Source organism: Heloderma suspectum, chromosome 14 (assembly GCF_057233095.1).
Source record: "Heloderma suspectum isolate Gila_16-S chromosome 14, 16-S_ref, whole genome shotgun sequence".
Taxonomy (NCBI): Eukaryota; Metazoa; Chordata; class Lepidosauria; order Squamata; family Helodermatidae; genus Heloderma; species Heloderma suspectum.
Genome location: NC_139471.1, coordinates 5,472,785 through 5,483,604, shown reverse-complemented (window position 1 = coordinate 5,483,604; position 10,820 = coordinate 5,472,785). Strand labels below are relative to the sequence as shown.

At 52.1% G+C, this 10,820-nt stretch overlaps 1 protein-coding gene across 1 annotated transcript; it reads left to right on the top strand.

The window, feature by feature from the left end:
- Nucleotides 1-5,537: 5,537 nt before the first annotated feature.
- Nucleotides 5,538-8,518, top strand: RNF183 (ring finger protein 183). The gene is made up of 2 exons (XM_084820893.1): nucleotides 5,538-5,822; nucleotides 7,490-8,518. The coding sequence occupies exons 1-2, from the start codon at nucleotides 5,796-5,798 to the stop codon at nucleotides 8,093-8,095; spliced, it is 633 nt and encodes a 210-aa protein (XP_084677019.1). The 5' UTR covers nucleotides 5,538-5,795; the 3' UTR covers nucleotides 8,096-8,518.
- The last annotated feature ends 2,302 nt before the right edge of the window (nucleotides 8,519-10,820 follow it).

Below are 10,820 nucleotides of genomic sequence, written 5' to 3'. Positions count from 1 at the left end.
CCCTCTCAAATTTCTCCAGCACCCCTACTTGGGAGCCCAAGGTGCTTGTCCCCAGTGGCCCACGACGCTCACTATTAGAACACTCTTTAATATTTACTGTTGTCCATGCTCTTTTATCTACCTGCTTCCTGGAAGTCAGCATGTGGTCAGCGCAAAAGGAGTCTCTGTGCTACTCTGACAGCGAAAAGACTGATATGGCAGCACTGGAAGGGTAAACGCTCACCTCCTATAATGCAGTGGACTGAGGGCCTAACAGTGCTTTCAACATTTGAACAGGTGGTGTGTATCGTTGCCACCTGTGAACGGATCCTTATTTGGATCCTTATTTGGGTTGCTTTTGCTGGAGCTTATCTATAGCTCTTAGAACCCTCTTTTTATATAATATATTTTGAGCTAAGTGCTTTGGCTTCTGCCCTTGTCAGCAGCTGTGCTGTTAAATGGATACCACGAGTGGCAGTTTGGAATGCTGGGAAATGAAAATTTCTAAGGAGAGAAAAAAAATGAGTGGTATAATTTATTTATTTTTATTTATTAAATTTATTAATCAGCCATCTGGCTGGTCACCCAGCCACTCTGGGCGATGTACAACAATAAAAACAGTTTACACAATAAAATTCAACATTAAAAACATCACATTTCTAAAATTACCCTAGCCCACCCCAAATGCCTGCCTGAACAACCATGTTTTTAATGCACGGCAGAAGCTCATTAAAATGGGGGCATGGCGGAGTTCCCTAGGGAGGGAGTTCCACAGAGTGGGGGCCACCACAGAGAAGGCCCTCTCCCTCGTCCTCACCAGCCTAGCTGTCCTGGCTGATGGGACAGAGAGAAGGCCATCCGAGGCTGATCTTGTTGAGCGGCCTATCTGGTGTTGCTGGAGGCGCTCCTTGAGATAGGCTGGGCCAGAGCCATATAGGGTTTTAAAGGTCAAAACCAACACCTTGAATTTGGCCCAGAAAACAACTGGTAGCCAGTGCAGCTCCTTCAGCACTGGAGTGATGTGATCTCGCTGGTGGCTGCCTTTAATCAGGCGAGCTGCCGCGTTCTGTACCAGCTGCAGCTTCCGAACTGTCTTCAAGGGTAACCCCACATAGAGCGCATTACAGTAGTCTAAACGAGAGGAGACCAGGGCATGTAGTACTGATGGGAGCAGATGGTCGGGAAGGTAGGGGTGCAGCCGCCGTATCAGATGGAGTTGGTACAGCTCACAGCTGACACCTGAGCCTCCATGGACAGCTGGGAGTCTAAGATGACCCCCAAGCTGCAGACCTGGTCTTTCAAGGGTAACCGTACCCCATTCAACACCAGGTCAACATTCCCCAACCTCCTCTTGTCTCCCACCAAAAGTACCTCGGTCTTGTCAGGGTTCAGCTTCAGTTTATTCCTCCCCATCCAGCCACTCACCGTCTCCAGACATTTGGACAGGGATTCTACAGCCAACCTTGGTGAAGATTTGAACGAGAGGTAGAGCTGCATGTCATAATAAAGCTTACCAATTGTTCTCTAGATTAAGGCCTTTTGGACTAAGTACCGAGTCTGTAGATCCAGAAGGCTTCCCTTTTGTCAAGCATGTCAGTGTCTTTTGTTTGTTCTATTGAAAGCAACTTCAGGGAGACTATGTGTAGGTGAGCTGAAATGTCTTGCAACAGGCCGCTCCATTTTTTTTGGTAAGTATCGCAGATTTGTGGTTACGTAATCTTGGCCTTAAGTCTGTTGTATCATACACATTTCCTATGTATGCACTGAAACTGATATATTCAAATCTATGAAGCCACATTTTTTCCTTTTTTGCTTTTGTTGAAGTTTTACAATAATAATAATAATAATCAGCAGAAGTTCCAGTCTCTTTCATTACAACATGCTGGAATTTGCAACAGACACAGAAGCTGCTCATAAATCTGAGCAGGCTGCACAGATTCTACGAAAAGTCTCCAGGGAGATGAGATCGACCAGAGCGCAATCCAGGGCTCCAGTCCCGGGCTGCAATCTGGGCTGAGGTAGCAGACGTGTTGCAGTAACTAAGAAGGTGGCAGCTGCTGATAACACTCTGCCGATGCTCTCCACCCTTCTGCATGGGACGATTCGGATGGTTTCCTGCTTGGGAGCCTTCCCAGGAAATAAATCTGGCCCTTGGGTGCATTGCAAGATAACGAACGCATTGTCATATATCGAGGCCTTAAACCAGTCGGCTTTTTGTTTGCACTAACTGTCCCGGCTTTATCTTCCAACTCATTGCTTACAAAGGCCGTTCTAAGAAGGGAGCCACCAGCTCTGGGGACATGGGGTCATGGGACCCAGGAGTCCAAGCGACTGCAACGAAGCCTGGAGCAAGATGGATGGGTCTGTCTGTGGATTCTATGAAAGCGGAGCAACATCCCCCAATCTGCTGCCAAGATGTGTTGGACTACAACTCCTGTTGTCCCCAGCCATGCTGGGGATGATGGAAGCTGCAGTCCAATACATCTGAAGGGCACCTGCTTGGGGAAGGCTGAAGCAGGGAATCTGGTATTTCTCAGCTCCCTCCCTGCTCAGCTGACCCATGCAGATGAGCTGAGGAGTGGGGGGCATTTTCACCCCTACTGCTGGGCAGGAATTTTGATAGGGATGAAAAGTGGGGCCCTTCCACTGGCTTAGATCTGCTGAGGAGCAGAGAGGTCAGGTCCTGATCTTTCTCCTCCAACGTGTCACAATGGGGAAGAAAGATCAGCAGGGGGAAAGCTCTTCTCTCTGATTAACTCTTCTCTTTGATCAGCAGCTAATGGGGGGGGGGAGGGTGCAGAGCCTGGGGGGCAGATGCGGATTCCCCACAGGCTAGTTCCACATATCTATGGCATTGGATGTGGTATTTGGAAAACTGAGCATCTCCTAAAAAAGGGGGGGGGTTCTAGTCCTTATTGATGTTAGCATATGCTGGGAAGCACATGGGCCATAACTTCTGAGATTTCAAAAACCAAAAAAGGGTGCTAAATAAGATGTCCAAACCCCCGTTGTGTGCTGTGTGCGCGCATTGGGCGGGGTGTGTGTGTGTTGCAATGCTGTGCCTACTTCCCTTGCCCACCCCTGTCACTCAGTGGAAAGGAGAGACACAGTCCCAGGATGTAAAAACAAAGTTTTATCCCTTGGAGTCGCCTAGCGTGTTTGGCCCTGTACAGTACAGGGCCAAAACATGTTGGGCTTCTCTGAGGAGTAACCCGTATTCATTTTTTTACATTGGCACTTTGACTCTTCTTCTCACGGTGTGATTTTGGATGTTTTCCACATTCTTTGTAGCCACCGTCGATGCTCCATGAAAGACAAGGGGGCGCCTCCCTGTCCGGAGGTCTTATATCCTACAATTCAGCAGCGGGGAGAGAGAAGAAAAAGGGGAGGGAAATGGGGGCAGGGGTAAAAGAGGACTAGAACATGGCTTTATCTAAGTGGCATCTTCCTCAGCTGAGAAACAGTCAGTGATCCTGGGCTTTTGCACCATAACAGTTATCGCAGAATCCAGCTTTTCTCAAAGCAGAATTGTGCTGGGTTTTTAATTTTTAGACCATAGCTCAGTGGTGGTGCACCTGCAGTTCCAGTTTAAATTCTTGGCCTCCCCAGTTAAAGCAGCTCCCCCCTGCTGGGATTGCTGGGCATATTTGGAATTTCAAGGGAACGTCATGGGCACTCTCACAAAACGGTGGGCAATGCTGGTCACAAAATGCCCATTTTCCCAGAAAGCAACACTTGGTGAGGCTAAAAGAAAAGTGACCTGTCCAAGAACCGAAGTCCAAGGCAAAGGTGGGGGTCTGAGCTCCAAAACACAAAACCACTCTTTTGAACCAAAATAAAGATGGTGCTGGAGGGTGGCAATTCCCTTGGCAGCATGCTAGCCTCCCAATTAAAAAAAACAATTAAAACATCTTAAGAGATAAAGTAAAAAACGGGAGGGGTAGGGAGCCTGCAGGTACCAAGGAAGGTGTCGGTGGCACATTGTTGCTCAGGGGAACCACATTAGGGACCCCCAGGAATAGACAATGTTGGACAGAGACTACGCAGCGTGATGGAGAGTGTATAACAGGCCTGCTGAGTGACGTCTCCAGCTTTGCTAGATAAAAGGCCCCCTCTTCTGCAAGCCCCACAGCTTGCTGGCAGGGCGGTGGTCAGCAAGGCCGGCCCTACCATGAGGCAGACTGAGGCAACAGCCACAGGTGGCAGACACTGGTTTGGGGCGGCAAGGTGTTGGAGGACAGGCCTTGCGTGTATTCATTTAAAATTTATCTCCTGCCTTTCCATCAAGGAACAGCGCTCAAGGGGGTTGACCATAAAATCCAGATTACAAACAAACTCTTAATTGAAATGTAACCGAAAAACTATTAAATTAAAAACACAATTAAAAACAAAACAACAGAAAGAATAAACAGCACCAACCAATTAAAAACCACTTCAGCAATAGACCAGCTGATATGAGAGCCAGTGTGGTGTAGTGGAGACAGTGTTGGGCTGGGTGCCGGGAGATCCAGGTTCTGGTCCCCCACTTGGCCACGGAAACTCACTGGGTGACTCTGGGCCAGTCACAGAATCCCAGCCTAACCTACTTCACAGGGTTATTGTTGTGAGGATGAAATGGAGAGGAGGAGGATAATGTAAGCTGCCTTGGGTTCCTTGCAAGAGGAAAAAAGGGATATAAATGCGATAAAATAAATATGATTGAATAAAAACGTCTTTGCCTGCTGGCCGAAGGACAACAGGAAGGGGACCAAGTGACCCTCCCTCAGCAGGGAGTTCCAGGGCTTGGAGCAACTGCCAAGGGGGTCCCTGCCCAAGTCCCCACCAAATCTGCTTCTGATGACGGCAGGACCAGAAGGTCTCAGTGGCTGTAGGGGCCAGCTTTCCTGCCCTGTGCGGCCTAGGCTAGTTTGCTGCCATCAGGACGACACTGTGCCAACCCCAGAGTCAAAATCAGACTGAGCTGCCAGTTTCTGTACGTGGAATTGGGGTGGTGGTGCTTAGGGATACGAGTTTGGATTTCTCCGAATCCGATCTGCGATTCTGCAGCGGACCGGCTTTTTCCGAGCCACATGGACTTGCAGACCATTTTTTCACGGGGGTGGGAGGGGGATTTTGCTAATTTGCATTCACACATTACCGCAAGTGCAGAAATGCGCATTCGCACAAAAGTGCATCAGTGCTAATCCGCATTCACTAATGAATGCATGCCGAACAAAATCTTGGTTAAAAAAGTTTAGGTTCTATCAATGAGGGGATGACCGAACAAAAGATGCCTGACAATGTGTGAAACTCGAGGGAACACATTTCACACTCCATACATCCCTGCCACTTTGCCATTTGCCTGGGGCAGCAAGATGTCTTGGGGTTGGGGCGGCCTGAAGGTCAAGCTCAGACGAGAGCCTTTTGTCATCTTCCTCGTGCCCCGCTGCCTTCCACTGTTCTCTCCTTCCTCTTCGGGTGGCACGTTCTCCTGACAGTAAACAACAGCTGCCTCCCAGCCGCAAGGAGTGGAACAACTGAGCCCTACACGAGGGGCAAAGTCCCCCGAGAATGGCAGGAGGGGGGAGAGAGAGAACACCCTTGCCGCAGTAGTGCCAGCCAAGAACCTTTTTTCTCTTCGTTGTCTCCATCCTCCACCTTGGGACAGCCCTCGGAGCCAGCCGAACCCTGGACTTGCCCGCTGTCCTAAGACGAAAACACTGGGGGCGAGGGGGGGGGGGGCAAATGGAGAAGCAGACGGCACAGTTGGTGATACACCTGCCTGCAGGTGTGCAAAGCAGCCATGCTTCTGTCCGGAACGCAGGTGGGATGAGGTCATGCCGCCTGCACCTCCTGCTTTCATGGTAAGCTATTATTCTTATTATTTGGCATGTGTGTGTGCAAAATGCAGAATAGGAGCGGAAGGACTGAGGCAATTATAGACAGGCCCTGATGTCAGAATCATGCCAAGATTGAACAACGTGCCTGGTTTGGTGGGCCTGATTCCACAAGCCAATAATAATAGTATCAAATAATAGGAATAGTAATAATGGTGATGATAAAGAGAAGACAGATTATGAAATAATAATTATATTAATCAGTACAAAGCCACCATTTTTGCAGGGCGCTTTACAAAGTTTTGTAAGCCAGATCTCCACCTGACCCACAAATTAATGTTATTATTACATTTATATCTTGCCTTCCCCGCCCCCCTTGAAGGAGCCTACCATGGCTCATATGGTCTCCTCTCCATTTTATCCTCACAACAACCCTGTGAGGTAGGTTAGGCTGAGAGCCAGCAAGTGGCCTAAAGTCATCTGGTGAGCTTCATAGCTGGGGCGGGGGGGGGGGGGAATGAGAGGACTAGAACCTGGTCCCTCGACTCTCAGTCCAACACTACAAGCGCTACATCATGATGGCTCTCAAAGGGCTTACGAGCGTCATCTTGCTGGGGGCGGATGAGAAAGGAGAAGGGGAGACACATGGATGGGAAAGGCCGCTGAGCAAATGCAGCGGCAGAAAAACGCAAGGGGTTTGGTTCAGGAGGCTTCGGGGCTTCGGCCTGACAGTAAGAAACGTTCCCAGCCTCCCTGAGTCAAATAATAATCCAACTCTCCCCACATGGGGCCACCCAGAAGCGCTGGATTAAGGCGGCAGGAGTGGCAGCTGGCTGAGAGTTGCAGTCCCAAAACATATGGAGGGTGCCAGCTTGGGCTGTCATGGATTGTAAGCTCCCTGGGGGCAGGGAGCTATCCTCTTGTACTGCTTCTGTTTTCATTCTTGTCTCAAATGGCAAGTTGGGAGCTCTCTGGAGCAAAGGTCTCTGCCTTGCTTCATTTTTTATAGGCTCCAACACTCCCTTCCCCAATCTGGTGGCCTCCACTTGCGTCGGAATGCAACTCCCATCATTCTCAGCCAGTATGGCCAACGGCAGTGGTGTCATGGAGGCAGGGCTCACAGGGATGGAGCCCCGGCACTTTTTTAATGAGCAGAGACACTGATGTCATCTGCCTCCCCGCCACCCCTACCCCCCCGGACTTCCCTGTTCCCTCTGAGCTCAGCTGCAGCCCTCACAGTCGCTGGAGGGAAACGAATTCTCCCAGCAGCAATAGATTGTCCCTGGTTGTAATGCGGAATATTTGGGGAGAATCCTGGTCTTGGCTGGGCAATTCATAGAATCACAGAAGGGCAGGGTTGGAAGGGGCCTGTGAGACCATCAAGTCCAACCCTAACCGATTCAGACCTTAACCTGCTCTTGCAGGAGACGAAAACTGCTAGCACCGGTTGGTTGATCGGGATCAACACAGCTGCCTGTGAGTTTTGGGCTCTTCTTGGGTCGGCCGGGATGATCGCCTGCCCTTCAAGGCTCCCTGCATTGAGCAGGGGAGGACTTGATGGTCTCGCAGGCCCCTTCCAACCCTATGATTCTATGAAAACTGACCCCTGCGCTACTGGCCATGTTGGCCAGGGCATGCTGGGAGTTGCAGGGCAGCCGTTCACAGAGCCTCTGTCCGCTCCTCGCACCCCCCAGGTAGCAAAGCTGCCCCCCGCCAGCCTGGCCCCCCTCCCCCGCAGCATGGCTGAGAAGCTGGACCCGGCGTCCGAGTGCCCGGTGTGCTGGAGCCCTTTCGACAACGCCTTCCGCACGCCCAAGCTGCTGCACTGCCGCCACTCCTTCTGCCTCGAGTGCCTGGCCCACCTGAGCCTGGTGTCCCCCGCCCAGAACCGACTGCAGTGCCCGCTCTGCCGCCAGCCCACCGTGCTGCCGCCTGAGCGGCCCGTCACTGAGCTGCCCACCGACGCCGCTGTCCTGCAGCTGCTGCGCCTGGAGCCCAACCGCGTCATCCTGGAAGGGCGGCAGCTGTGCCTCAAGGAGCAGCGGAAGAGCCGGTACTGTCTGCGGCAGCCTCGGGTCTACACCCTCGACCTGGGCATGGAGACGGAGCCCGCCATCGGGGGCCACCAGGAGCCCGCTCGCCCAGCCATGAGCCTCCCGCGACGCAGCCCGCTGCGGGAGTGTGCCCGCAACCCGCAGCTCCGGATTTTCGCCTACCTGATGGCTGTCATCTTGACAGTGACGTTGCTTCTCATCATCTCCGTCTTCTGGACCAAACAGTTCTTTGGGGGCTTGGGCTGAGAAGGGTCCAAAGGGTGGGACGTCGGGTTTCAGTGCCGGCTTTTCAAACCAGGGACGTGGACGAGAAGGAAGCCGCGTCCTGTTGGGTTTCGGGAGGGCAGGTGGAACATCTCTGCGTCTGAGCTCTGGCTAACTGGAGCCAGGGGAGAGGGAGGCGCGGCTGAACTGGCATCTTCTGCTGTGCCAAAGACCTCGGCCAGGGCTGACGTCAAGTCCTCGTCAGCCAGAGAAGGTCTGCTACGCTACTGAAGGTGGAAACTGCTGGGATGGTACACCAACCTTCTCCAGCCTGGTGCCCTCCATATGTGTTGGACTCCAGGTGGAGAAAAATCAAGGATTTTTAAAAATTGGATTTCAACATTTTAAATGTTTCTTTTTTAAAAGAAAAATCGTCAATAAAATACTACACTTGTCTTTAATTAGAAAAAAGTTGCAATGGAATCTAGTTGCAAAGATACTACAGACTGAAGTTCTGAAGTATCAGGGAATAGTTCATGGCTGGGTCATATAGACAGAGCAGCTGGGATTTTCCCAGGCCTGATCAGACCCCATGAGAAACTGACCACAGAAGTAATTCCTCCCCTGCTCCTTTGTGTTTGCCATGACTGACTCAAAGGAAATGCTAGTTCGGTACAGAAGGCGGATTGCTCAGGTCCCCGTTTATTTGCACTGAAATGCACTCTGGAAGTGGAGACCGGGGCCTCTGCGCCTGATGGCACCCCAGTAACTATTAGCACCATCGCCTCTGCGGCAGATGTGAGCTGTGTTTCTAAAAACCTGCAAGGTAGACAGAAAACAGGCGTCTCCCCCCTACCCCCGTGGGCAGAAGCGTTGAGGGAAGCATTCCCCAATTGAGCGCTCTGCAGATTATTTAGGCTACAACTCCCACAATCCTCAGCCAGCATGGCGACTTGTGGGAGTCGTCCCCCCAGCGCATTTGGACGGCCCCAGGTTGGGGACGGGCTTTTGGAGCACACAATTATGGAAGGGGCAGGCGGGCAAGGTAAGTTTGGGAGCGGCGTGTGCCCGAGTGCCAGCTGCTAGGGAGGATCAGTGGGGGAGGTTGCCCTTGTGTTCATGCCCTGCTTAGGGGGTGGGGGGGTTCCCATAGGCCTCTGCTTGGGAAACGGGATGCTGGATTTGGAGAAGCTCTCGGGGGCTGCGTTCCAGGAGTGGGTGGAACCAAAGGCAAAAGGGGCGGGGCCAAACTTAGCTTAAAGTTAAGCCGACCCATTTAGCTTAAAGCTCTTCCCGCCAGTAATTGGGTGTTAGGAGAGGCATTTCGACCTGTTTAGAATGGGGGGAAAACTGCACAACAGCTGGGAAACCACCAAACGATTGGCAGTCGGGGGAAAGGGGGTGGGGCTGGAGAAGGGGTGGGGCCAGCTGGGAAAAGCTGGAGGGCTGGGTTTGGCCCCGAGGCCTGAGGTGCTGTGCCCTTGTGCCGTAGGGGAAAGAGTAGCTTTATGGGTCAGTCGTGCCGATGAGGAAAAGGTTCCAGAAAGTAAGAAAACTATGGGGCCGAGTAAGTGTCCAGAAGCATCAGGAGGAGGGGAACAAAGTAGGCAATGGATTGAGAAACTGGAATAAGAGGGAAGTGCAGGTGAAGAAGATGCAGGAGAAGGGACCTGAAGCAATTCCACGTATTTGCTTTGGAGTAATGAGCCAATTCTTTTTGCTGCAGGCTTCCAGTTTTCTTTTACATAGTCCCCAACACACATGGCTCCTGGCAGCAGAGGCTCCTGGCAGCAGAGATCTCCCAACCTTTGGGCCCATGGGCCCATTGGGGAATTTGAGAAACGGCTATGGGCACCACCACAAAATGGCTCTCATTGAGGATGTCGCTAGTCACATAATGGCTAGTCAAAAGTGGGGGGGGGGAGAAACAGCGAGGATCAAGGTTGGGAGGGGGGAAAGAGGTGCTCCCTGGCCTGCCACATCTTCTTCCATCCGCACAGACCTTTCCCCTTTGCGCGTGCATTCTCTCAACTCCCAGCCTCTGGCCTCACTAGTTCTCTCCCTTCCCCATCTCTAGCCACCTTCTTTCTCTCCCTTCCTAGCCTCTAGCCTTGCCCTTTCTCTCCCACTCACTCCCTTTATCTTGCTGCTTCTCCTCCCTCCAACTTCCAGCCTCGCTCTTTCACTCCCTGCTACCCCCTTTGCCTTGCTTTCTCTTCTTGCCTGCTGAACAGCTGATCAGCGGCAGGTTCAGGAACTGGAAGCAGAACCTGGCACCCTAATGGCTTTCAGTTTTTTATTTAAAAAAATGGGGGGAAGGGGCAGGGAGTGAAGAGCTTTGTGGGCATCACCGGAGGTGCTCGTGGGCACCATGGTGCCCATGAGCGCTGTGCCAGGGACCCTTCTTTACAGAATCCGCTGGGGCAGCTGTGTTGCAGCAAAAACACGAGCACGTTCGATGTCGAATGCAGGTGGGCTGGATTTGGCCCCCTGGGCCTGAAGCTCTACACCCTGGCTTAGAGTCTTTACATTGCCTTACAGAGCAAGGCAGCAACAAAGCAGGAAGACCAGAAGTGCAGCCTGCCATGGACCTGCTCCCTCACGGCTGCCTGCAGATGAGCGGCCAATGTTGCCTGCCTGCCCCAACCCCCCCAAGGGCATTGTCCCATTTCTCCCAGCCGGGAAAAGCTCCGGGACGTGAGCCCAGGCACCCCTCCCGCCCACTTGAAAGCTCAGGAACGCCAACCCCATGGCCCAGAGCCAGTAC